This window comes from Nesoenas mayeri (assembly GCF_963082525.1).
Source record: "Nesoenas mayeri genome assembly, chromosome: 1".
Classification (NCBI taxonomy): domain Eukaryota; kingdom Metazoa; phylum Chordata; class Aves; order Columbiformes; family Columbidae; genus Nesoenas; species Nesoenas mayeri.
The window spans coordinates 124760136-124787898 of NC_137541.1; the positions used below are offsets into that span (position 1 = coordinate 124760136).

A 27763-nucleotide genomic window follows, 5' to 3' on the forward strand; every position below is an offset into this window, starting at 1 on the left:
TTATGAGGACCCCTGTCTTTTTTGGTACTGTATTCTGAGCTTTTCCAGTTGCTCTACACACTGTGTCTGGGCCAGCTTCAGTGTTCGGTTCTCCTCTGTCAGTTCTGCGTACTCCTTAGCCAGCTGAGCAGCATCCATGCTTTCCTTTTCCACTTGTTCCAGCCTGGCAATCAGCTCCTTTCTGGTGATTATGAAAAAAAGAAAAGAATTAAAAATGTCAGTATGCGAAAACTTCTTGTTGTTTGTTAGATTAATGCTGGTGGTTAGCATGGTATTACTTGAGCTCTTGTGAAACAAAGACCTAGAAAACTGATTTATTAGAGTCGTCCTTTTTCCTTTAAAAGATGAAGCTGCCAAAATCTCAGGTAGGTCTGATGTTCAATTACCAAACCTGCAAAATGCTGAGGACCTTCAAGTATCCCTGCCCCATCCCTGTAGACATTCCAGGCCAGGCTGGACAGGGCTCTGAGCAACCTGATCTAGCTGAAGATGTCCCTGCTCATTGCAGGGGGTTGGACTGGATGAGCTTTGAAGGTCCCTTCCAACTCAAACTATTCTATGATTCTGTGATCTCGAACTTCAGTAAGAATTGAACATGCAGTTCAAGGGATAGAGTCCCATGTTCCTGGCGATCACATGCTAGTATTTTGCATGAAGAATAACGATTTATTTTTCTCTCAATACCAAACATATTTGAAAGAGAGCGAGGGTTTTTTGTTCAGTTGGTTAGCATTATCAATAAATTCTGTGAAGTACTCCTAGTTTCCTTTCCTCTGCTACAAAGAAAAAATGATTCTATAGGGTCTTTCAAAAGACAGACCTAATGTGAAATCACTGCTGCTTTGAGATTGGGTTTGAAACACCCTATAGTAAATACTAGGCACATGAATCTGTATTACATATAATGTTTCTGTAATGTGTTTAGGCTCAGACCTTAGCTCTACTGCTGAGGAAGAGTGATAGAGATGCAAACCTGACCCCTCCTGGTCTTTTTAAGAGCAGACAGAGGACGACTGAAGATGTTAATTCTTTCTGGATGGAGTCACACAGTGCCCTGTATTCCCAGAGCTGGAGTCTCCTGTATAGTATCAACTGAAATTACCTCAGCACAAGTTAAGATTAAAGAGATCTTAAAACAAAATGCACCGAAGGCATGAGTAACTCGCAGGGTATCTAATTGCTCTCTACTTAGTTACCCAGCAGGCCAGCCTGGCCTCTGCTTTTTTTCCCCTTTAAGTCAAATCATTCATTCACTCCTGTTACAGGAAGTCTCCTCTAAAAGGTTCTCAGTTCTTTTGATCATTCTATCGCAGAGATTAGTTAATCTTTAACTGTTCATAGCCCTGTGACTTTATTTCTCAGTCACGCCAAAACAATGCTTGCAGATCAGCAGTGGGAAGATGTGATGCCTTCAAAGGGGACAGCTTTTACTGCAGTCCTTAAAGGAGCCCTGTTGTCGAGCTGGACCCATGCTTTCAGACAGGAAATTCCTACAGATTAGTAATTTTATCACCACAGGTCAGAGTATTCATGAAATGTTAACATTTCAGTATTTGCCGATCACCTGCATTACTTATAGCTGCAAAGCTACCGCTTACAACAACAAAATCGTAAGCATCTGAATTTTGAAAAACTCTTCTGATCTGGCTTTCTTTTAGGATTGCTTTGATCTTCCTCTGCTTTTACTACAGCTTTCAGTAATAGCACAGTTTGCCCATGGTTTAGCTGGCTGTTTACAGACACAGTTACTGCAGTTCAAGGAGTCACAAGTTAGAAGAGACCCCTGGCACACTTACTTATCCCTGCTGTGTTTCCCATATCAAAAAAAAAAGAAGACAAGAGTTAGCAGAACATTTCAGCAATTTTAAATCACCCAAAAGTTGCAGTATATAGAAACCCTCCTGTAGCTAAATATGGCTTTGTGTTATACCACTGAGGTAATGCATAGCAGGTATGCTGCAGCAAAACCTTTTCTCTCTCTTTTCACCAGGTAAAAGTTATATTGTCGTGTCTTCAAGAGAAAATATCAAAAGCATATTTTTTCAGCAAAATTCTATTAACATTTGGCACAATATAGTTGTAAAAATTTCAAAAGCAGCAACACATTAACAGATTCATTTCTCTTTGCTCAGGCCATGCTAGATCAAATAATTTTCAAATGGGCCAAGATTAACTGATCTTGCTAGACAGTTCGATATTTCAGCTCCTATTAATGCAACCATAGGCCACAAAGGAGTAATTGCATGTATGCTTTAGAGATTAAGAAACTCATTTAGGGACAATGAGGTTTTACAGGTCCAGAAGCTTTAATCACTTTACTCTCTTAGGGCTTCCTATAGATCAGGGATGTCAAACTCATTTTCACCGGGGACCACATTGGCCTTGTGGTTGCCTTCAAAGGGCCAAATGTAATTTTAGGACTGTATAAATGTAAGAGTAATAACAGTCCTAAAATTCCATTCAGCCCTTTGAAGGAAATCGTGAGGCTGATGTGGCCCCTGGTGAAAATGAGTTTGACACCCTCGCTCTAGAAAATTTTTGTCTCTTAGGACCAAAAGAGAGCTTCAGCAATATTTTTTTTTTGCAATTATTCTACTGGCACAATGATGGACTGAAGGATTAAATAAAGCTCTTTCAAATTACAGACTGCTGACTCAGAAGTGTTCCAAACAAATTAATTCAGAATCATTGTCCCTTACTTTCCTTACATTTACAAGGTTCTTAAAGGAAGATGCAGTAAATACACGAATAAGTAACCAGCATCTTAAAAGCAGGCAAACCTTTTCCAAGGGGACTTTTAGCATGTGTAAAAGAGAGGTACTAACTACTCTACTTGGACTTGAGCCAGGAGTGGCACAGACAGACAGTGTGCAAACTCAGACAGCTCTGTTAATGAATATCAGCTCCAATTTGATAAGATGAGGCTATATACAGGCATGGCTTTTGTGCTGCTCTCCAGTAATACTCAAACAGCACAGATAACTTCCCTTCACCTCCCCCTTCACCCCCTCCCCTCCCCGTCCCCCCTAGATTTAGCTTTGCTATTAAACAAAATATAAATGCATTAAAACTAAAATATATTCATGGCTGTAATCCACACTCTAGGACCTCCCTCGCAGAAAGCAGTTTCCTCGCACTGAGGTAGTAAAATTGCCCACTTCTGAGTCAGCAGAACCTACTTATTCCCTTCCCATCAGGATCAACACCTGTTTACAGGGTAGGGTGATGTTTCAGTCAAATACTGCCAGCCTGCCATAGAGATCTAAAATTAGAGTACCAGGGAATTGCTAAATGTTATGAATGGTGTGGTTTACGAAGCTCACAAAAGGATGAGGACAGTAACTAACATTTGCTTCTGATCTAATCCAAGATTTGAACTTAGCTTCCAGAGGTTAAAGAACACCATACTAAGCTCTTGCACCATCTAGCCTTTGTTATGGATGCTTCATAAACAGATCTAGCACTGTGTAATCTGTGTTTTCTGTGAATGGTTACCCTGAGCTTAAATATTAACAGCATTGATAAGGTATTTTCTAAAATGGCGCAGAGACACTCAAAGCTTTGAGACAATCTGTAATGTCCACTTTAAATGTTCTTCTTCAGGGAGAAGTTTGGGTGGGAAGGGAAGATGAGTGTGATTTGCATTATCACAAACAAATAAACCACGAGCCATACCACTGCAGGAGAGAAACTCAGTGGAGTCTTAAGGAAATTATTCCTTTTGCCCTGGCCTTAATGACTGACCATGCAGAAAACAGAGTGCCTTTACAGTAACAGTCACAATGAATAAATACCAAGAAAAGTGACAGACAAAGCAGATAAATCTATCTGGAGAGAAGTGTATTTGGAGATGGGCTAGACTCAAGGAAAACAGCTTCCACAGTGCAAAGAGGCAGACTTGTCTTTCTCTCATTGTGAACAATGTGTTCAGGATCATGCATCTGTGGTACTACACATTTCTTGCCAGCTAACAGTGTCTGTGTCTTGTGGTGTCCATAAGGTCATTTGCTCTTCCCATATCTGACATAGCTTTCATGTCAGGAGGAATCATCAGACCCTATAAGGTAATTGCTATCTGAGGAGACTGCTTTTGTGTGTCCAAAGTCTTGTAATTAATTTTTAAATCAAAGAGACAGCATGTTGTAATGTAAATAAAAATGTCTTGGATGCCAGCACATAAAAGGTCCGTAAGTATTCACCACCGGAACAGGGCAAGTTGAAGTTTCTCTTTGTATCAGAAAAGCTGAAATTTACACTATTTGGCAGATAACATGTATTTTGGATACATGTGAGATGACGAAAAATCGGGTCTAGAATGGGAAAATTATTAAGATAAAAGGTTGCCTTTATGGTTCACACCACTCCTCTTCTGCAATACCTGAGAGTCTGAAGACTATTTGTCTCAACAGCCTTGGGAAAGACACTCCAGAAACAGTGTACCTGGAGAAACCGTCTGGAGTTGAGACCTTAGAAACAGTCCTGTGGTCATGAGAGCATGCTAAAGCATACGGAAGGATCCTGCAAAATTAAGCAGACACCTCCACGGCACATCTACTGTAATATGTGTAAAAGAAGGAAAAGAAATCATATCCATGGCAAAGAAAAGGAGTGATCCTAAACCAGGTGGTGATCGAATGATATTTTCTGGAGAGTTATATTAGAATTGCCTGGGGGAGGAAAAAGAGAAAACCAGACAGTGCTAAGAATATAAGATATAGGTAGCAGCCATGGCAACTCTAATATTTAACTACAAAATCCAAGGTCATTATCTAGTAATAGCAAAATAACAAGTGCTCAAAATAACCAGCCATCCCATCCCTTTCACCCAAACTTAGATACTCAAAACCATCTGTTATGGAAATACATGTGTGTTTCTGGAACATAAATTAAATTACATTCTGTGACCTAAATGTGGTGTGTTCTCACTTCCACACCCTTTTCTTTCTTTTCGATCATGTCTCCCATTCCAGAGTGATATTGTCCCTTGTACTACATATTGCTGGCATAAATGGGAAGAATTTAAGTGAAGACAGCAAACAAAGCTATGATTGTTTATTTTAGAAAAAAAAAAAAATCTACCTAATGTTCTTTTAAATTATTTCCATTTTGTGCTTTCGTTTGTCTTTTTCCTGAGTAACTTCCTTTTCCCTTCTCATTTGCTTTGTCCTTTGATTTTCCTTTTTTTGAACCTGCAATCTCCCTTTCTCACATTTCCCATTTTCCTGTGAAATAGTTCTTGTCTTCTCTCCCACTTCCTTTCTCTTGCCTCTACATTATGTACAAGAGAAAGGGACAAAAAAGGTCTGATCTTCCCTTGATGAAAAGCAACCCTTGACATTGCACACCACTGCCTTTCTATACTTCAGCCATACTAGATCTTCACGCTACAGTGAGAGATAAGCTAATCAGCACTAAAAGGCTTTGAAAAGTTGCAACAGAGCAAATATTTTTTACTGGTTTAAAACAACATTATTCAACTTTCTGTTTCTTAAAAATGCCTCTTTTAGAAATATACCCACATGTATTATTACATGTATAAAAGGTTACACTGAACTTTGGAGGTTGGAACAAAAATTGTTTAAAGTAGAATGAATACTATTCCAGTTATTGTTTTACGAAAAAGCTCCAATACTTGTATGGACATTTATGTCAGATTAACTTAACATTATATCTTCTTCCTAGCCAAAAAATCAATAATATTTGCTCGATCCATTTTGTGCTCTTGACAACCATTGTCTTCAGTATTCTCTGTGCAGAGTGTACTCTCAGTAGGCACCGCAGGTGCAGACACTGCCAGGTGGGACTTGACATTTGAATTCCATAGGTGCATTTATCTGTGGAAAGGAAGACTGGAGCACTGGCAGCGGCGCCATCCAACAGCACTTTGGGTTGCCTTTGGTAACAATGTATGCTGAAGAGCACTGCACAAATTGTTTGTTCCCATTACAAGGGATGAAACTGTCTATTTTATCAAAATAATATTTAAAAGAAATAGACAATGGGTAGCAGGTGAATCGGGCAAATGAAATCTTTAATCTGAAAAGATAAAGACACCTGCAACAGGAGCAAATCTCAGAAAGCTGCAAACTCAATTTTTTCAATTTGATTGTAACTGCTTTTGAGCCTAAAAGCTATGCATCTCATCAGACTTTTTAGAAAAATCAAAGCATGCCACCCCAGCTATTGTAATCCACTCTTATCCTTTTCATTCATCATATGCTACCCCATAAGCTTCCTTTAACTTTCAAAGTATAACCATAGAGAATGTTTTTAGATAAAAATCAGTGATTAATAGACCAAAATTCTCTTTTACTTTTTGCTTACTCCTTCACTTACACACTTACACTACTTTTCTATCTAGTTTAAATAAAAATCAAGGCTAATGTGTTCGGGTTATATATGCTTACATGTGTGTAAAGGTGTATGTGTCCTAATACCTTTTTAATCCACCTTTCAATTTCAACTGAACTTCATGAAATGAAGAGGTGTCAGTTTCTGGAAGGTTTTATATAAACAGACTGCTGCAGAAAGGAAAGACACCTCAAAGGGGAATGGCAGTATCGTGAGACCTCCAAAATACTATAAAATGGAGAATCTACCTGGAGGGAGGAGTTGTGAGTAGTTTCCATCTGTAGAAAAAAGCTTCATTTGGAACTTACAGCTTTTTAAACCTCAAAATCAAATAATCATAGTGCACCAACCTGTAGGAAATTAAGCATCTTCAACCCCAGTGCTTGTGGGACTACTTCTTCAGATTAAGAGATTTGGAAGTTGATGAAAGGTGCTGCACTGATATTTATCATGCTTAGGCATTTCACAGCTACACAGCATATTAATATCTAGGCCACAAATATGTAATTAGAAGGCACATAAGAATCACAACAATATAATTCTATTTGCTGCCTTATGCAGCCACTCTTGTATTCACATATGTTTACTGGGGCATTAAATCTTCTAACCACAGAAAGGTTCAGCAAATGTAGCAGTGGTGGAAGCTTCCTCACACTGTTCCACTATTGACATGCACTGGTGGAATGAGAGGGAATGCCAGCCTGAAGCTCCTTAATTCATCCAGGATAAATGCTGCTGAGAGGCTGACATCTGAGCTCAGAGGTTGATTAGGATAATTTAGAGCTCAGGTAAACAATTTTGTGCATGTACCTGCTGTTCCCAAGGAGTAAGATATTTCTAATTCAGCTAGTACCACAGACTACATAAAACGAAACGCATAAACAAAAGTGCATTCAAACAGTATTTTTTTGCATTCTAGTAAATGCAAATTATATAGGTGTTTTCAAGGTCTCTAAGCTTACTTCATAAATATGCATAACTGATTCAGGGATGTGTCAGTAATAGTAACAGTATAGTAATTTATATTAGCAGACCCTAAAAACCAAATGATCTAAGGCTAGCTTTTGAGTTAAGCACTTCAACAACCATTTAATATTTTATGTTCCCTTTAGATTTTCAGAAAAGACAAACACACATTTTCCTCGGAATTCACTTGGTTCCTAAATACACATGTAAGCAGCTTATATCAGACAATCAACTTTGACAAATCATTGCAAAATTATTTTAATTACTTATCTTCTCTACATCTTTTAAAAATCACCAATTACTTTTGATTGGCCAAGTTTAGCTAATGATTAATCAAATGCAAACACTGGGACAATGTGGTGTTAATATCTTCTGGTTAGTTTTTCTCCTTTTTTAACTTTTGTGCCAGTATGTCAGCAACTGAGTGCCATACAGGTCCTGCAGTGGAAGGGGATTTGTAAGGGGAAACTTCAGCTAGTTCTGACACTTTAGGCAACAACTAACTATATAGTGCCTGTAGCCATCAACTCCAATAAAGACAAGTCTCATTTTCTTACCCGGAATAGTCTGGATTCAAGGAGATCTTTGGTGTCTTACTTGTAAGATTACAAGTTTTCACCAGTTTCCCTCCCATCAGCTTGCGTCTGCAGCTGAAGACCACCATGGATGGACATTTGGCTGAACTGCATGGTCAGCTGTGCAAATACTGCTATGAAACAGATACAGTGGTCCACCTTCTACTCAAAGCCCACTCTGCAACAGAGCTCTTTCTGTTGAAGCAACATTTGGAAGAAAAATGGTGTGGTCTTCATTTTCGCAAGGAGTCTCAGAGATCAACACTGAGGTAACTCTCCCTGAAGAAGGCAACACTGCTTGAAGTCACCTTCAGTGTGAATGTGCAAACAAAAAAGCATTTGAAAGAGAAAGTTCACTTAGCAGTAAGTGTTATTCCTTGGGGTTGGTTGTCTGTTAAAAGCTTCCACTACTCACCCTCTTTCCTCTTTATGAATTTATTTTTCAGGTTTCTTGTGGAAAAGGACCAAGAGTCACAGAAGGCACTTTGGCATTTAATAGTCATGCAAAGATGACAGAGTTGTGAGTATAGGCCATAGACAAGAAAAATAATCTTCTCCAGCTTATGCACTTTGGATGTGTACACCTAAAATGTCGATGAACATAGAGACGATGCACCTCACAGGAAAATGTTTCCTAATATTGTCAAGTACTCTAAACCTAGCTGAGAATCCATTATGTTCTTCATGAAAGTATGTAAAGTGGAATTGAAAATAATATCTCTAAAACTAAAAAGGGGACTCACATCAGATGAACTAGATTGTTATGTGATATGGAGGTTTTCGATGAAGGTTTTTAGGGATATCTATATAACTGAGGGCCCAGAACAACGACAACTCCATGTCCTTAGTGGCCCCAGTTGATCCTATGGACGAATGTCCTAAGCGTTGTGCTATACTGTAAGGGTCAGGCAGAATTATAACATGAGAAAATATCATGTGAAACCCTCATGTTTAAAACAGGATTTTACAAAGAGATTATACAACAGTAAATACTTTGGGAAAGTTACTCACTTTCTTTCTTCCAGCAGAGCAATTTCTTTCTTGACCTCATGGTACTCTTCTGCTATTTTGCAGTGCTGTTTGTACACCTGCATAGATTCCTTAGAGTCATGACAAGGAGGCAGTGGCTATAAGAAAAGAAGAAAAAAAAAAAAATATATATATATATATTTAGTGTTTTTGAATGAAATATTAGGGAAAAAAAACATATCTCTTGAAAGATACAATATTTATCTTAAGCCCTGTGAGAATACTTAAAGAATTCCCCCACACACTGCCCCACCTAACTGCAAGATACAGCCAAATATTCCTAGTGATGGCCTTCCATGGAAAGGAAAAAACCACTTCCTTGCTTAGGAATATGCATAAACCTCCAAACCTTGTCAGGATTTTCTGAACTTTCCTTGTCAATTTTGTAAAGTATCCCTAAAGATTGTTCAAAGAAAGATTTTTCCCTTATCACTCTATTTTTCAGCTACAGTAATATACAAATGCTAAAGTGGATGCATTTGTCAGACCCATAAAATACATAACCATGTTTTCACTGCAGAAACTGCAGCACTGAGCAGAAGGGTCAATTGAGTGCAGACAAGCTCTTATTCTCCAGTTCCGCAGGAATGGAAAGTCACAGCAAGCTGTTGACTAAACACTCTTATCTTCATAGATGCAATGCTTATTACAATTTATTACTAAATGGCACAGAACCATGAACCAGGAGACTGGGGCTGATTCTGCTGGACTCAACAGGAGCTTTACTGCCGACCCCAGTGCATCCAAGATTTCATTATGGGTTCTGTCCCAGCAATGCCTCAAGCTGCAAGTCGTTTGCTCAAGATCATACTCAAGTTTCTCCGCATGTCTGTTTCTTGTAAAAGAAGGAGATACATGTAGTTAGCAGAAATGTTATAAATCGGCTATATTTGCAAAGTGTGTGTGAGAGTGATAGCAGAACAATCAAACAAACAAACAAATCAAACAGACAAAAAAGGCAAGATGAAGACAAAAACACTGTACCTCCTAGCCTAAATACCAATATTATTGCAGTAAGATTTTTATTTCTTTTTTAATGTACACTGGAGGCAATAAATATAGCAAATAAAACCGTTCTGTCTTGGGATTCCTCATATGAATTTCAATGAAGATATTGAAAATACAGTTTGGTTGAATGTCAGTGCTTTTTGTTCCTTTAAAGGAATGTGACTTAATTCAGGCTTCAGGCTTGACTGTCACATTTTGACTGTAATACTTTCAGGAAGTGTAGTATTTTTAAGCTATTAGCCATGAATCAATTGACTGTAAATGAGCTCCAAATAGCATGCTTGAGCCACCTGTTTGAAGCAAAAGGAAGCACTTAAAATAGTTCCATTACTGTCCAGTTAAAGAACATCCAATTGCCTTTTATAATATAAGTAGATTATTTTTTATTTCTTGTCTTTGACTCTTCTCTGTAGTATACTATTCCTTCAATTCAGTTGTTAGGAAAAGAAAAACACAGGTCTTCAGACTTTTCCTACTTATGATCTTGTAAACCTTTGCTTTAGATAAACTGGAAATTTAAATTTTACTAAATGTATTCAGAAACAAATATTAAAAACACTTTTATTCAGGAGGTGGGATAATCTGACTTCAGATGTACCCCAATGCAGAGATATAACTGATGTATGGACCCTGAAATTACTTGTAGATGGTACATGGGTCATTTTAAAATAGATGTTAGATTTCCATGTTTTAAAAGTAAAAATGCGGTGGCAGGATTATTTCACAGTACATAGATTTATTCTCACTGAGCTCAGAGAATCTGGGACCCCAGGGAAAGGGCAGTTCATGACTTGATGGATTTGGTGGCTAGGAAAGGGCTTTTAATTGCATTTCAATGTGGATGAGCAATAGCACCATTCATATAGCCACCCAAATAATAAGCATAAATTTAACAAGACAGAATATAGAAGTCTCAGCGCTCTAACCCAAGAATGCAAGGGTGAGCCAAAGTAGCATCTCTGGTATCTATGGGAGATCAGCAAACAACAAATGCGTCACAATAAAACAATTTTGAACAGTACCCAGGAGGAAAGTCCCCAAGCAATGATACTTCAAAAGAAAAAAAAAAAAGAAGTAAACAAGAAACAACTTGCTTTTGCTTCCAACTTAGTTTCTGCAAATCTAGCTGTTTAAACCATTTTAAAAATTAAAGCAGCATTCAGTTTCTATATTCCATCTTCCCACTCAAAAGATATATATAGAGAGCTAAAAATTATCTAGCCATGCTGAGACTTAGTATCTAATTCCCACTTAGGACCAGTTGCTGATTTTCAAACCCCTTCCTATCATTGTTTCCTCTTCAGTGCCATTTTTTCTTACATTAATATTTTATCACTCAAACTGACAACAAAAGATAAAAGCAGTTTACTAGTATTCTGTTCATACAATTATTTTTAATTTTGTCTGATGCTATTAAGCACTACATCGATAACTTTTTAAATTTCTGAGTGTATTTTTACTTTAAAATCGAAAATTGATTATTTTTTTATATGACTAGATGGCTGGACAATTTAGTTTGCTCGTTTGTAATTTTGAAATTTAAAAGAAAGGTTTTGGAGATAGTACCGACACTGTCCATGGGTAATTTCTGGCCATTAGGATGTGAAACAGGCTTTTGCATTCAGTATTTAACAAACACCTCTATCGCAATAATAAGAAAAAAACTGAGCAATGCAAATCTAGTCAGTTCTTTGCTGCCCATAAGAAAATGCAAGCCAACACAAAAGCACAGTGAAATTATTTTACCTATGTCTAACAGCCTATTTTTGACATAAACAAGAGTGCAAAGAATTAATGATATATCTGCTCCCACCAGGAGATGCATTTTTAGAAGATGGCAGGGCAAACTCCTGAAAAACAAATGCAGAGACAGAGGCAAAACTTGTGTGTTCCAGAGGGGTATCTCCAACTAGCCAGCAGACATTTACAGTATTAACATATTTCCACAGAAAACAGTACCAGAATAGTAACAGTTATTGGACTAGCTCGTATTAATCTAAATGGAAATGGGAGGAACCTGCAAAATCAGCAAGTCCAGTCCCCTGTTATCAGAAGCAAATCCTGTGCTTCACAGGCTTGCCCAGTTCTGTCTAAGAAAAACAGAAGTCCTCAGCCTCAGTCGTAAGCCTGGCCCAGAGCCTCACCAAGGATTAGAAACAGTTTCGTCATTTCCAGCTTGGTTTTGTTGAAGACAGATTTGTATAGTCTTTTATTCTGCCAGAACTATCGTTCATTCAAATGATGGTTCTTTGTCCTACCGGTTTTACCCGAGATGTACTTACAGACGGCTCTCATATGCTTCCCCAGACCTATGTCTTCGTAAAGCTGCATTCCTCTAAGCCATCCTGGATTAAATTTCCATTTTCCCTAGTTTATCCAAGCAGTCTTTCTCTGCTCCCCATTCCACCTGGAATGACTCTTTTGGAGCCCTGTGGCCAGGCCATGGCAAGTGTTGCAGATTCTGGCCTGATGGCATTCATGTGGAAGAGAAAAAGAACTGGAATTCCCAGTAGAAACTACTTTTCATCCATTAAGTCTGTCTACTATTTTTTTGGTAAGAGTTTGGTAGTTTATCTGGGTGACTAATTACAACAGGCCTGAACAAATTTCAATTTTTGGTATATATTATTTTTACTCAGAAGCCACCAGCCATACTTTAATTCTCCTTAGGACAGCCCGAGCTTGTTACTTCATGAAGTATCTTGCCCATCCATAAATTTATATATATAAAAGCATACCTGCTACATAAGCAAAAAACATCCCTGCCAAAATAAAGTTATATTTAATGGCAACAGTTGCTACTTTTAATCCTGCTTATTTCAGGCTTCAGTGTCATCCACCCTCACTTTCCTGTGCTGTCAAAATATGCACATAAAGCATCTCTGATTTTGTTCACAAAGCTCATACAAAAGTCACAGGTTTTAGTCATACTAGTGGTCTGTCCTGCTATGCCTGACAGTTTTCAGTATTTTTTTTTACTTTGCTCACATGACTAAGTGTGTTTTGCCTTGTCATATGAATATCAGCATTCTATATCCACAAAAGTTGTATAGTTGACAGTGCCGCCTAAGTGTTCAAAAACCTTAATACAGTTTATTTGTTAATTCACCTTTGTTTGTTTGCATTTACTTTTTGATATTACTGTGAAAAAAAAAAATATTTCTCCTGAAAAGGTTGAAGTTTAAAGAAAAAATTGTATCATGCAGTTTTGCCAGCTGAGCATATGCACTTGTCTCAAAGGCAGTCTTTAGCACTGATCCAATTAAAGAGCAGTGTCTTGCTTTTTGTAAATTTGGTAATTTTCAGCTAAAATTTTCTGAAAAAACAGAAAGTTCAGTGCAAATATTTTGCACGTGGCCCATGTTCATTATGCGGCTTTGTGTACTCTTCCATGATGGAAGAAACCACATTATTCCAAGTGGAAGTGATAGTTGCACATTGCAGCTACGTTTTGTTGTGCAACTGGAAGTCTTCAACAAGTTTCAGATATTTAGTCTAGGATATATCTAGTCTAGTTTTATAAAAGTAAGCAGTTATCTTTCCTCCGAACTATTCAGGTCAACTGGATGGGAGCAATTGAGAGTTTTGGTCTCCTTTCATAAGAGATTTTCCATTCTTTTCTAACCTTGGTATGATGCTCTGACTTTGTAAACATCCATGTCTTACATAATCTAATATAAGGTCATAGTTATCACAGCATGATTACAGGATACTTATCAAGTTGATAGGCAATCAAATCTAATTACAGGGTACCAACATACTCTAGAAATTCTCTTGGAATTTAATACATATTTAAAAAATACAACATACCCTTTAAAAACACAGTATACTTTTAAATTTTCTAAAATATTTTGTATGTGTCTAACAAGAGCCTTGGCAGTCAGTAGAAGTGATATTTCCATTACAAAGTTCCGGAGTAAACAAGGTTTCTGCTAAATACTGGTATGTGGGAAACTACAGCAGGTCTGTGGGATCCTTGACAGAGAGTATGGGAATAGAGATCAACCTTGAAGATATTAAGGTTTACCCTTGAGAAGGATGGGAGTAAAGGAGTATCTGGAGATATTAAGTTGTACCCATGATAGAGAAGGGAGTAGAAGAGTAACATGGATGATAGCAAAATTAGCCAATGAGATGTTACTGCTGTAACTTGTAACCAATGGTGAAGAGACACATAAATTGGTAGAACTGTATAAAAATGCACTTGTAGCAATAAATGGCATCTACTACTTTCATCCTGGAAGAACATGGTCCATGTCGTTTGACCGTCTCAACCATGACACTGGTATCACACACAATAAACTGTCCCTTTCATAATACTTTAATTTCTTATTTTCTATAGACATTTCCCACTAAAGCATGAAAAACTATTATTGATTTAACAAAATGATGTTATAAACGGTTGAAGCAATTCTACGGTCATCTAATTCCATTGATCTCAACAGATGCATAATACAAAATATGGCATAAATGCCACTCTCAAGCTCATGATTTCGTGAGAAGAGATAATGAATAATTACAGAACACCCTGTGCATCCATATGTGCCTTGTGTTCTTCCCTCTTCAGGTTCAAACTCCCAGCTGGAATAAAGACTTTAACAGAGAAGAGGGAGACAAACTGAGCAAGTCACAGGAAATGCTGGAACAGGACAGACAGCACACAGAGCATAGTAATGCGGGTACTTAACACTGGATACCTTCCTCTGTATTCAATGACCTAAACAACAAGGCCTTAGATGCTGATGTCGTGTCTAAATATAGCAGATAACCCGTAGTAGAGTGTCTGTCAGGGGGGCCGCCACCCACTACGCAGCTAATCAAGGAAATCCAAGGCCCAGTGCAACTTTTACAGGAGGCAAAGGTTAATGTTTCCCAATAACAAACTGACCCACACAGCAAACCAAGCCTCCCTGCACTACCCACCACGTTGCTCACAAAAGGGCAGAGGGAAATGACACTGAAGCCCAAACAAGCAAGTGCTTTAGCCTTGTTCAAAATGATGCTCATCAGTGGGAAGAGATTAATTTCCAAGACTGCAGACAAAAGTAATTGAAAAGCAAGAAGTTTATTAATATGAAATTTGTTTCGCTGCTAGCATATCAGGAACTTCTTCATAATTTTTTTAATGATAAAGTTGCAAAAGAGGCCAGGCTTTTCCTGTATATAGCTTAAACTGCTCTATTCTCATATGTAGAAGTTTTGTGTCTCATTGATCATACATAAATTTTTTTTAAGCAAAAAAACAAAACCAGATCAAACCAAAAAAACACAACCAACAAAACAAACAAAAAGGGCAAAACTTTTGAGTTAGAGAATAGACATTATTTTCTTACTAATTGCTTCTTGGAATTTCTTCCTCTCAGAGTACTAGAAAAATGTAACATTCAACAAGGTAATTGGAAAATAAAACATTTTTAGTCTGAATCTACCTAGTAGATAATTTTTATTCTTCAGAAAGAAGCCGTAACTTTCAACTAGGATTGTCTTCTAGTAAGAGTCCTTATAGAGAATTAGCTATTTGGAGTTAGTCTCCTAGAAATACCTCTTCTCCAGCCAATCCTACCTCTACCTCTGTAAAGCTGGCACTGGTGCTTGGACAGGAGGGTTTATTACCCTGTTGAGGGAGGCTGCCCTGAACTTTGCCCTGCCATCGGACACCGATGCCCAGGGAGTAGGTATGGCAGGATTGTGGTAGGAAAAGTGGGAACACTAGGTAATTCTGCTCAAACAGCCAAGTTGTCTGCCAGGGCCTAACATAGAACTACAAGGGCTTGAAGCCTAAAACAGAGGTGCAAATTGCTTGGTACTCAGGCTGTGGTCTGCTGCCTGCATGCATAAAATTCTAAGGCTCTGAATTTCCAAGTCACTCTGTGAACTTACATAGCTTTCAAGCTGCTTTCAGAATCCAGCATGAAGATCAGCTAATCTGGCCTTTTTTGTTTGTTTTTTAAACAGTATTCAAAAGTTTTCTTTGGATGTTTGAAACCTGGAAACCTGGAAAGTTGCCTTTTTTTTTTTAAGTGCCTATTATTATATAGCCACCTACCCTGCATTTATAGTTTGTTTCTTTAAATAAAATACAAATGCTTTTGACTGTATTTATGGCATGGCGATGAAAATCCTGTGGCTCTAGATGTGATATTTTTATTATTAAAATATGTACCAGCATTCTTACAAATTCAAGCATTTCAGGGTGCTATGCCACAGTTGATTAAAGGGTTCGATAACATGATACTTAATGTGTGCTGCTTTATCCTAACTAACTTTGGGAGAGTGAAAAGCACGGATGGAATGACAAGTACTTCTGCAGGTCCTGGTGAAGCCCATGTTGTAGTTTGCTTCTGTAATACAGGAGCTACTTTTTTCAAAGCTGGTATGGTTACATTAACATAAATTGCAACCACATGCTACACGGGGCTGACAGACCTTTAGCAGTTTGGATTACAGCAATTTAAAAAAGCAATTAATAAGAAAGTGCAACTAAGTAAATTATAACTTTGTTACAGATATTGATTGTTTGAAATTTTAAGCAACATAAATGTAATGTAATTACATTAAATAGTCATAACTTTAAGCTGTGATCCAGATTGATAAAAGCAAGGAAATTCAAGTTTTCTTTACTGAAGCTAAATGCACCGTTACTTCTGCATCAGCTCAAAACCCTGTGGTGACTTAACTGCCTCTGGCTGAATGTAAAGGCGTCTAAATATAAGTACACATGTAAGCTTGAAAAGCTAAAGGATGAAGCACTACCACTAGCTTTATTCTTTTCAATGGCTGTGTCATCCAGATGGATAGTTCTCATAAGTTACCCTTGCAACTTCTTCAATATTACACAGAAAAGTTTCTGAAGGATGATAAGAAGAACATTATTTGCATCAAAGCCTCTGATTGTTTCTTTGAGATCATGAGAGTAAAGGAAGGTTCTCTTGAAAAAATGTTAGATATTTAACAGACCAAGAGGGTGTACTTAGTGGAATTGCTCTAGTGAGTACTTTAAAAACTTTTACTGAAAGGCTATTATTTATCCAGCGGGCTTGAATGCTTCCAGAGGGGCAATTTCAGTCTATCGTGAAATTACACGTTTAGAGTACATTATATGTTCCAGAAATGGGTCATAAAAGTCCTAATAAAAAATAATCATCACTTCTCCTGTAAAGTACCTACATATAACTCTAGTAATTTTGGTTTTATGTACCAACAGCAGTAATGATAATCATACTTTGCTCTTTTAGAGTAGTCTTCACTTGCTGATCTCAATGCTCTTTAACCAAAAAGGTAAAAAATATTAACCTCATTTCAGAGATGAGCAGATGGATGAAGCAGCTCCTCCAGGATCGCACAATGTGTCACTGACAAGAGTTGCAAACAGAATGCAGGTTCTTTGCTTTCAATTCAGTGCCTTGGCCATAAAAAAATATTGCTTTTCTCAAATTGAATTCTTCTGAGGGAAAAAAAATTATCAATTGTCTTTGCTGCACTGGAAGATCGGCAGAATACAGAGGCCAACATACTGCCCTGTTTCTTTCAGCCCAAATCTCAGATTGCTATTCATTCCTTTAGTCTTTCCAAGTTATGCCTAAAGAACCTGCCCTTATTCTCAGGATTAGAGGGACAGAGCAAGAACAGCCTCTGTCATCCTCCATTCCTTCTTCACTCATCTTTTTGATGAGAGCAGCACAAGAGGAGAGTCAGTTCTTTAAGTCAGCAACCCTCCAGTGTTGTCTCACTCATTGACAGGGACAGGAAGGATGACATCATTGGACAACATGCTCTGCTAATGCCTTTCTCAATTTACACTCAGGAAACAACTGCCTTCATATTGAAATATCAGAGGAAGTCTAAATGCTCCTGGGAAACAGATGATCTGAAGTAGTCTACAAAAGCCAACAAACACTCCAGAACTGCCACAGAGGAAAGGGAAATAATCCCTGGATACAGAGCTGGCTCTGTGCCTGGTGATCCATGGAGTTGCCATCAACTGCCACCTCACCATCCAGTGTATCAGGGCTCCATTGTGCTGCATTGACAAATGGGACCAGTCATAAAAGGATTCACCACTTTTGTCCCCTGCTGTCTGCAGACACCTGCTAGGGCATCCACCAGGGTTGCTGGCTATGCAGCAGGAAGTAGAGCACCTTTGAGGAGGCTCTCATCAGTCCTGATTACTGATTTTAGTTACCAAAGATTAGAGATAAGATGGCACTACAAAATACACCTTTGCATTCTCTTGGAATGCTTCAGAGAAAGCTGATCATACTGGTTTTTACATGGCCTGCAGGCAGGAGAATATAATACCCGGCTCATTCCTTCTCCCATCAAAACTGCAAGAACTCCATTGCAGTACAGCATATGCTACGTTTTGCACAGGGATTATAAAAAAGTTTAAAAAGCAGGTGAGATTGTTCAGATAGGCATTTTCCTGCAATTGGCTTAAAAATGTCAAATAAATTTTTCTGTCAATCTTGAAAAGTCAATGTTTTCATCTACAGAAATATAGTTTAGTTACCTGTTAATATGTTAGAGAAACACCACCAAAAACATTCACTTTAGTGTAACAACCAGAGTTTTTTTATCATAACAAATATAGTGAATGTGAAGTAGAACTCTAGTAAAACAAAACAAAACAAAACAAAACAATTACCTGCAGCTGCTGATCTAGATCTGGAAATGCCAAAGGAAAGTTTTCAGAGGAAGCATCGTCTAAAAGGTAAACATGATGTTAAAAGTCAGTGTCTACAAAATAGGGCATTTCAAATTATCTGTTTAATGTAGTTGTACATTGCATATATTCACAATAATATCAGGATCCTGCAAACACCTCCACATCTGCTTATCTTTTATATTTGACATACCTTAATAGACTCCTTGAAAATACTAGTGGGTTGGCAAGTAGAAAATGTTTAGGTGCTGGAAAGACAGAAAGCGTTTTTTGAGGTTTTTTGGTGTGTTTTTTTGCAATGATTAAGAAACAAAACAAAGCCAGTTGGCGCAGCAGAACATTTGATCATTTAATAAAAACACGAAATGCAAACTATCTTTGCTGAGCTCTCCATTACACTGCAAAGTAAAGAACCTTCCAAGGACAACATCGTTGCTACCAAAGAGTTCATTACTTGATATCTTCCCCATCACAATACAATGACTTACCAGGGCTAACCCAACAATAATAGAAACCTTTTCTCTCACCACCCAAAGGCAACCACAAGAACACACAAACCAGCCTGGCAGCCCCTGGGCTAGAAGACTGTTACCTACACAGATGTGATTAGAATGGGGAAGGTACCACAAATTTCTCCATCCTGCAAAGAACTGTCTTTATGCTAACCTGTAGATAACAACCCTTATGGACTAGAGTTAGTTCATTCATGACAACAAGTCAAACTGTGTTTTTATTTATTTCTTTATTTTTAGTACAGGCTTCCAGCAAAGGTGGGATAGACTGTGCCAGTTACGTCAGTGTTGTGGTGTGGACACCTGCCCACTAGTAGCTGGACTGGGATCAGAAATATGAATCATACTTGGTAGCGTCACAGCTAGCCACGGCAATATTTCTTTCCCAGTGACTTTCACACTATCAGTTTTGCATTGGATTGTGATGACTGTTTATGCATCTTACTACAGGTTACGAGGGGTGAAGAGAAGGTTACTATTAGCTGTCTTACGGAGTCAGTTATTTGTAATGTGTCAAAATTAAACAAGGATGGCTCTCATTGGAGAAAATGGCTAACATAGGTCAGATCCTGCAACCTGCTCTATGTTGGCAGACTTGTACACTACAACAAGATATAGAGGACCACATATCAAGGCAGGATTCTGAATATTCTTAAAGAGTAGAGATTAGGCTTTAAATTATTTATCAAATACTTGTTATCTCTTCATCCTCCCCGTAGTGGTCATACAGCAAAGAAAAAGTAAAATAAGACACCTTATCCTATGAAGAATAAACATACTCGCTAACACATGGTCAGAGCCTTGTTTTAACTAACACAGTTTGAGCTGGGCACCTCTAGGAAGGGATGCCCAGAGAAGAAGAAAAAAATACAGTGATACAGAGGGCAGACCCAAAAGCTTTTGAACTTCTTCAGCAAACAAAGTGAAGTTCTATATTTTCAAGGGGTAAGGGTCTTGCTAGTATTATCAAGAAGTCATACCCTCTACCCACCCACTTCATTTTTCATTTTTCACCATATCCCAAAGATGTCAATTCTGGAAAATATTTAAATTGCTTTAATTGTATAGAATTGCATCAGGCTGATATGCAAGTGTTTACTTTTAATATGCTGTTGCTTTCTTGTACAATATTTAAAAATAGACTAATCTTCTAAAAGAAGAAGGATGAATCATATGGCAAGGCTAAAAGGAAGGACGGACTAGGACTCAGTCTGACTAGGGGTACAGCTGCTCTACAAATATTTGGCTGAATAGCTGTTAAATATTCTGACAGAGATATTGGACCAGAGTCGTGGACGGCAGTTAAGCTGCTATTTGTTTTGACAATTTCAGCAATACAGTCTTTGGTAGAGTGGCCTTAAGGAGGGACCTCAAACATTTTTAACTTAAGGAAAACAAAGCAAAAGCAGCTCCAAGAATTTTAAAGAAACATCAGCCGGTTATTACTTTTTTACCGCATCAGATATTAGGAAGAAAACAAAAATAATGTTCAGTGTCAGAATATTAGAAAATATATTGGACTATCTTCAGTAAAGAACAAGAAAAAAAAAGTCTGGAAATAATTCTAAAACAATGGAATAGAGAAATTACTATGAAGGAAATCCTTTCAATAAACAGATGTTCCCTGCTTATTTTTTGAACTCAAGTGACTGAGTCAATGGTACTAAAAATAGAACATATTGGTATCCTAACCATTATGACATACCATAGTACATTTTATAATGGGCCTGCCCTAGCATCTATTGAACAGCTGCTAGGGTTTTATTTAGTTATGCTAGTTTAAGACTTGTTTAAATCACCATCTGATGTGCAGAACATCATTGAGAAAAATTGGGGACTTCAGTGGTTTGAAAATTTTCTCACTTCCTAATTCTCTTAGGCTCCTCTGAAATTTTCAGCTGAAGTGTTTAGTTTACAAAAATTAAGATAAAGCCTCATAGCTAACTGCAATTTTGTTTTCCACAAAAAGAACAACAAAAAACCTTCCCCACATCTTCCAGTTAAATAAATTACTGCATCAGGCCAGTCTGTATTTCACTGTTGTCAAAGTAACAACCACAACAATAACAACAAAAATCACTTGGTGAAAACTAAATGCATTTAGATTTCACAAAAGGGGAAAGCAAATGACAACAGTCATTTGCCTCCTAGAGCTTTTTTGAGTATGTTTTCAGAAAGTCAAAAGAAAAGATATAAACTCCTGCATTTCCTTACAAAAGAATCACTCTGGCCCATACAAACTTGAATACTCAGTGTTACACAAGAGATCAGACAAAATCACATTGGATTCTAGCCTTAAAAATCTATGACTCTGAAAATTAGAAATATTGAAAATGTCTGAAATATCAAAGAAAATATTCTGAAGATCAAAACACTCTCATAATCTGTCTTTATTTGTTCTTTTCTATTCTACATATTCATAACTAGACAACAGAATTCAGAAATATCTCTTTTTCTCCTTTTCTCAACTTACTATCAATATTTAATGAGTGCCTAGATTGTTATAAGGAATCACTGATACAATCAAAGACCCATTTATAATAAAGTCAGTGGCTTTTCTGTCCCACAAAACCCTGAAAATAACTAGGCTTATTCTTCACCAGATACAGAATGCATCTTACCCCTGTGGTTATTATTTTACTGCTCACTTCCCTGTCATTCATCAATAAAAATGTTTTATAATTCATGCTGGTTGTTGAAAACACATTTTGTTGAAAACTAAAAATTAAAAAAAAAATCAGAGACTGAAACTTGCTGAGCCTGAAGATGAGTCAAGTTTCTGGTCAAAAGAAAACGAGAAAGGAGGACAAAGCATGTGAATGTTATGGCCATTCCAGAAAACTCAACAGCACTAACCTGTGATGCGAAAGATTGTGATCAGGGACTTCATCCAGCCACTTAAGCTAAAGTATCTGTCGCACGATTTCTAAATGAGTAGCACTTCCTGATTTCCCATAGATCCTGAAACTAATTTTGAAGGTCTATATTTAAAGGTGTGCTAAAGGTAAAGACCTGTACCCTGATTACAAGACGAAGTCTCTGCACATAGAGTTGATGGTTTTTTAACCAAAAACTTGGTTCATGTGTATGGAATAGTTTGACTTTCATGTTTTTATCATCAGGTTCATACAGGCACTTTGCTTGTTGCTGAAAAGTGTCATTATAACCGAGAGCACCTGAGGGAGGGTCTCTGGGGAAATCACTCCCTCCTTTTGCTTTCCACCAGTTGGGCTGAGACAAAGTACCCTCCTCTATCAGAGGCAGCTCTCCGATCATTCCTGCAGCCGAACAGAAAACATAACAAAAGCAGCAGCTCCCTAAGCACGCTGCCCAGCCAACGCACCTTCATGCTGAAATGGCCTGATGAGCAGCTTTGTGTAGGGACAGCAAGGCTAAAGCTATTTGATGTTCACTGTCCAGATGAGCTCTTGTCCCTCTGCTGATAGCATCCATTCATACAAACGTGAGATGGGCTTCTAATGTGTGGTACAGAGATTCACACAAGCCATCTGATGTAGAAGGCTGAACTGTGATGAGACTAATTGTCTTTATACAAAGGGCTTACTACTTACCAGTGATGTCCTGATGCATTCCATCCCCTGATATATGTTAACTTTGCACATTTGAGGATGAATCATGCTTTCTGGAAAGCTTCACTTATTTGATCATGTTCTGGCCTTCTGGAGATTCCAATACCCCAGACCTCCATCATGTAGATGAACGAGTGAGATCCCTCACACTTTGCTGTCTGAATGACACGATGTCTGGTAAAATGAAGTGTAACACCCCAGTCTCTTCCTACATGGGTGCTCCATTTAGCTGAACTGTGGGCTACGGGCAGTAGGTAGTGAATAAATACTTTAAGAACAACATCTGATTTACTCGCAGTATAAACTTGCAAATTACAGTTTCTCTAGGATCTTCACAAAGACAGACAGAAATAGAACAAAAAAAAAATTAAATGTGTTGAAAGCACATTAAAGTTGCTAAATCAAGCACTCGAAATTTAGGAAATGCCAATCACAGCTCTGCTTCCTTGAGTAACTGAGTTATGATCTAGTCTTTAATTATACAATCAGGTACTATTTTTTTCTCCTACGTGCGTGAGCAAGTGTATTCAGACCCCTTCCTCTTAAATTAAAGAATTAAATAGGTAACATAAGTAGGCTGTTATCCTGTAAGTGGATCAGCCCTTACACAGGAAAAGCGGTCAAACTCAACTGCAAGCACTGCAACTCACAGTGGGACGACACCGGCAAAATGTGTATCGGGGTCCAGTCTTGGCCCCAGGAAGGTGGTGAGATTCAGCAGCTCCAGCCCTGGTTACTGACAGACAAGCATGGACTCATCGAATTTGTCCTGGAAGGCTGTGTGGCTAAGTGACTGCGACTTGGCACTGCTGCCTGAAGCTCCCAGGCTTCTATTCACAGACCTGCCTGGTGTGACCTTACACAACCTCGCAGTTACCTCACTCGTAAAATAGTGGGGAATGGTCACTGCCTGACCCAGGAATAGGCTATGAAGGCTTGCTCAATAATAAGAGTTGTGGACCTCCCAAAAATAGAAACAGCCCGTAACAGAAGAGGTAAGAGCAAAACCCTCCTACTCCATATACCTTCATCTAAGCCCATGAATCCACAGCCATCGTCCCTTTGACGGTATCTCACCTAAGTTCCTTGCTCAATTCCCAAAGATCAAGCCACTTACTTGTAGGTTGGGTGTAGTTTAGGAAACTAACGTTGTAAATTTTAGTCATATATTTTAGCAGTTCCTACTGGTCTTCAACCAATACATTATCTGCTGGAAGGACTCTGTTGCCTTTACAACCAAAATGAGGATATAGTAGAGATTTGAAGGCTGCTATTGAAGAAGCAACTGTTGAAAAACAGTCTTGCATGATCAACTGTAAAAGCAAAATATTCTTCATATCCACTAGGACAACAAAGACATAAAGAGAAGTAAAATAACTAATTTGCTATGCTTGCAAAAATATTACACCATTCCACTGTCTGTTGGTTTCATTAGAAGATGTATGTTTTGCCTTTCTTACCAGTGATTTTTCTGGAGAATGATATCAGAGGTAGACTAATTTCAAACAAAAGAAATTGCTAGTAATTTCAAAACCAGTCATTAATCACCACATGTCACTAGCAGAGCTTTTCTACTCATTTCAGGCTTTTATACTAGGAGGGAAGGCAAAGAGATGTTTACCTTAAAACCTTCCCTTAGAACTATCACACAAAACAAATCCACTTGTCTAAATTTAATAAATTTCCTGTTATAATAATTGTATCTTAATATATTCAGTAAATAAGAGTTAGGGATATAAGTTAGGACATACTGAATTTCATTAGTTTAATTTAATTGATGTTGGTAAACTGCAATGAACTTTCTATTTGGGAACACTTATATAAATTTTAGAACATCATAATCAGTTTAACTTGCATTAGTTTCCAAGTTCAAATTATATGAAATTATATGGTGCAAATTAATTAATTTTAAAAGTTACCTTAAGTCAAACTGGTGCAACATGGTGTGCAGACACACCCTGGGAAACCTATGTTTGATGCCAGCTTAGTGAACTTGAGTAAAAGAGCCAAACATAGATATCTATATATACAGGAATAAGAGATACACAATAAAACTCTCTTCTTATATAGCACACACTGATGGGCTGCTCCTGAGACTTTTAAGGAACTGGTTAGCCTACTTTCATAATAAAAATACTGCACAAAGCTGGCCAGTATTACAGTCATCAGGTGTTGACTGACAAAAAATATAACACAATTAAATTATTTCTTGTACATTCAGGACAGCCAGCTCCGGTCTTATAGGTCAGTTAACATAAAGTAATCTCTTCGCATGAGTTGAAAGCAGTTTCTCCTTTCGCTGCTCCTCACACCCAGTCCTTGGTTACAATCCTAGCCAGTGAGATAATCACCACCCAGAAGAAACATTCCATTTCCCCTTTTTATATCTAGTTATGCTGCCCGTTCCTCCTAGTAAGCAGTTGTACAACCCCCAGAAGAAGAATGCAGCCTTTCTTGGTGAAATCTGTCACTGTGCCTTTCAAGTGAGGTAAAATTTAAGGAAAAGCCTAAGATGGACAGATTCCCTCACCACTTAGCCCTGGTGAAGAAATTTTGTATATAACGTAGCAGTACATGAGCCTTATCTGATGCTTTACTATCACACTTACAGCAAGTAACTCCTGTTTGAGCTCAGAACAAATGTCCTTGTGAAGAAGAAAAAACAATAGCAAAGAAATATTAAAAAAAATAAGGAGAAAAAAAAATAGCACCAAGTATGGAATACCTAAAGGTCTATCTGTTAAATGCTTTTCAGCTCATCTTTAAAAAAATAAAAAGTGTTAAATACTAATTTACACTCTCTTGATTCAACTAAGGTCTGCTGAAAACTTTGAAATCTGATAGAAGTTTATTTCCTCTGCCTTCTTTAGATATATCAAATATAATAACCACGTTCAGGCTTACCGCTAAGACCAAGAGCAGAATTCTTGTGACGTGGTAAAACAGTATGCTGGTTTAGACCTCCTGGTAACCCCCAAGGGGATGCAATGGAGAGGAGAACATGGCACTCACTTTACTGGTGGCTATTTAGTTTTATCAGTACTCACAGAGATTCTGGATTGCATACTGCAGGAACACTTGTATATGTATATACAATTAAGGACTCAAAATTGTGGAAAAGTTTAACAAATTGTAGCAGAAAATATTACCTTTCTGTAATTGAGTATATTTCTCTAAATGTTATGAGAGAGGCTGGAATTATTAGCAGGATAGAAAAGAAAAAATAAAATATGATGCAATGTTAAGGAAGCTAGGCTTCCTGCCTTTCATGTCCTCTCCTTCCAAACTATTCACAACCTTGTCATTTCCTACTGCCGTCTCTTGTCACAAACCACTCTACCCTCTTTGATTTTCCCATGGTCTCAGCTTTCCCTGACTTGTTTTCAGTGTCTCACATAAGCATTCTTTTTCCATAATTTGTAAGAGCACTGTCCTTCCTTTTACATCTCTCTTCAAGACTTATCTTTGCCGTAATTCCTGTAAGAAATTTACCGTGTTACTATGTCTTGAGAGATGAGAGTGATTCCCTATTACTTTCTGTAATAAAAATGTAATTGCCAGATTATTTTAATTCATTAAAGAAGGGCACCTAGACAGCAGCCACATGTGCTTCCTTGTCCCAATCTTTCAGCATCACTAATCTTTATGAGCTGAAAGCTATGTGCAATAATATATGAAAAAGTTTGATTTTAAGTTTCCTTGCTTAGGGCACAAGATTCTGTTTCAGGCTTGTAGCTGTAAATTAATATGACACAACAATTAGCTAGGAAAGATAATGCATATTATAAAATATTTTTTAAATTAGAAAATTGTATTCAAGCTGAGACTTTATTAACAAAAAGCTCAGAAAGTGGCCTCACACATTATTCTACAATGCATACCATTCCATAAAGCAGTGATTAGCAGTGGATTTCAGTTATCATTATCAGAGATCCTTATATTTCATGCCATAAACACATCGCAACCCTGACTCCAGGCACTCACCTTTAGCAAGAGCACAGCCAACATTTTTTGGGATGCTTCCCAGCTTCCAATTTACTTTCTTTCATTCTGACTGTTACTGTTTGGCAACAGCTCTCTAGATGTCAATAATATTTAAGGTGCAAACTAATAATGTTTGTGTATTCCAAAAGCCAAAGGGCCCATATGTGTACAGGGTACATTTTGGGAAATTAATGCTCAATCAGCACTAGCTGACGGGATAAGCGTCAATGAAATTTCTGCTGCTTTCTCATGGAACGTGGCATGTGGGGCATCCGTTTCCTGAAACCTTTCACTAAGCTGGGCATGTGTGGCACTTTCCAACCTTCCTGCTGAAGGGAAAGTCTCTTCCTGCTCTAGCCTCATCCTCAATGCAAAAAATCCTTTTACTTGTTTTAAAATTCCTTAAAATCAGACATACTGCACATGTAGGTAAATTTGATAGTTAATTGCAGTCTTGAATATATTCCACAAACCACTGAAAGAAAGCTAAGATCAAAACTGTCAGTCTAGTGGCTTTAGTCTAATGAAACTGTTAATTGAGACACTAAAAGTTATCAGACAGGAAAATTCATCACATGCTATCACTTAGGAAAAAAATCCAACCATAACACTGGACTCCATTTGATATTGTAAAAACTGTAAGAACATGTAAAATTTAAAAGCAATTATTTCATTGAGGTTTACTCCATAAATTAAACTGTACCTGGGGAGTCATTCAGGCTGAAGGCAATTCGTACTGGCTTATCAGCAGGTACCCTGGCGGTGGTGATCATGTGGGCACTTGAGTCAATGCTTTTACTTGTTTGTTCCAGCTGCAATAATACAAAGAGTATATTTATTACAGAGCATGTGACACCATTCAACAACTGAGTTTTAATGCTTTTCATGCATTCACAGCTACCTTTCTTATTCTAGCTAAGCAACTTTCAGAATCAAAGTTGAGGGAGCATCATTTCACTTTTCCATTTAAAAATGGTTAAAGCGAAATTCAGCGCAGAGACTGCTTTTCTTTTGCTAGTTACAGATTAGAAAGCACAATGGCAAAGGAAGCTTCCCCTCTCCTCACCTGCTTGCTCCCCGCCATTG

The 27763-nt window shown here is 37.8% G+C and overlaps 1 protein-coding gene across 1 annotated transcript; it reads right to left on the minus strand.

The window, feature by feature from the left end:
- MAP3K7CL (MAP3K7 C-terminal like) lies at nt 1–27761 on the minus strand (the record flags this gene model as incomplete). Its single annotated transcript, XM_080363464.1, has 5 exons — nt 1–181; nt 8904–9019; nt 18574–18632; nt 27381–27489; nt 27744–27761. The coding sequence occupies 5 exons, from the start codon at nt 27759–27761 to the stop codon at nt 1–3; spliced, it is 483 nt and encodes a 160-aa protein (XP_080219590.1).
- Nucleotides 27762–27763: the final 2 nt, after the last annotated feature.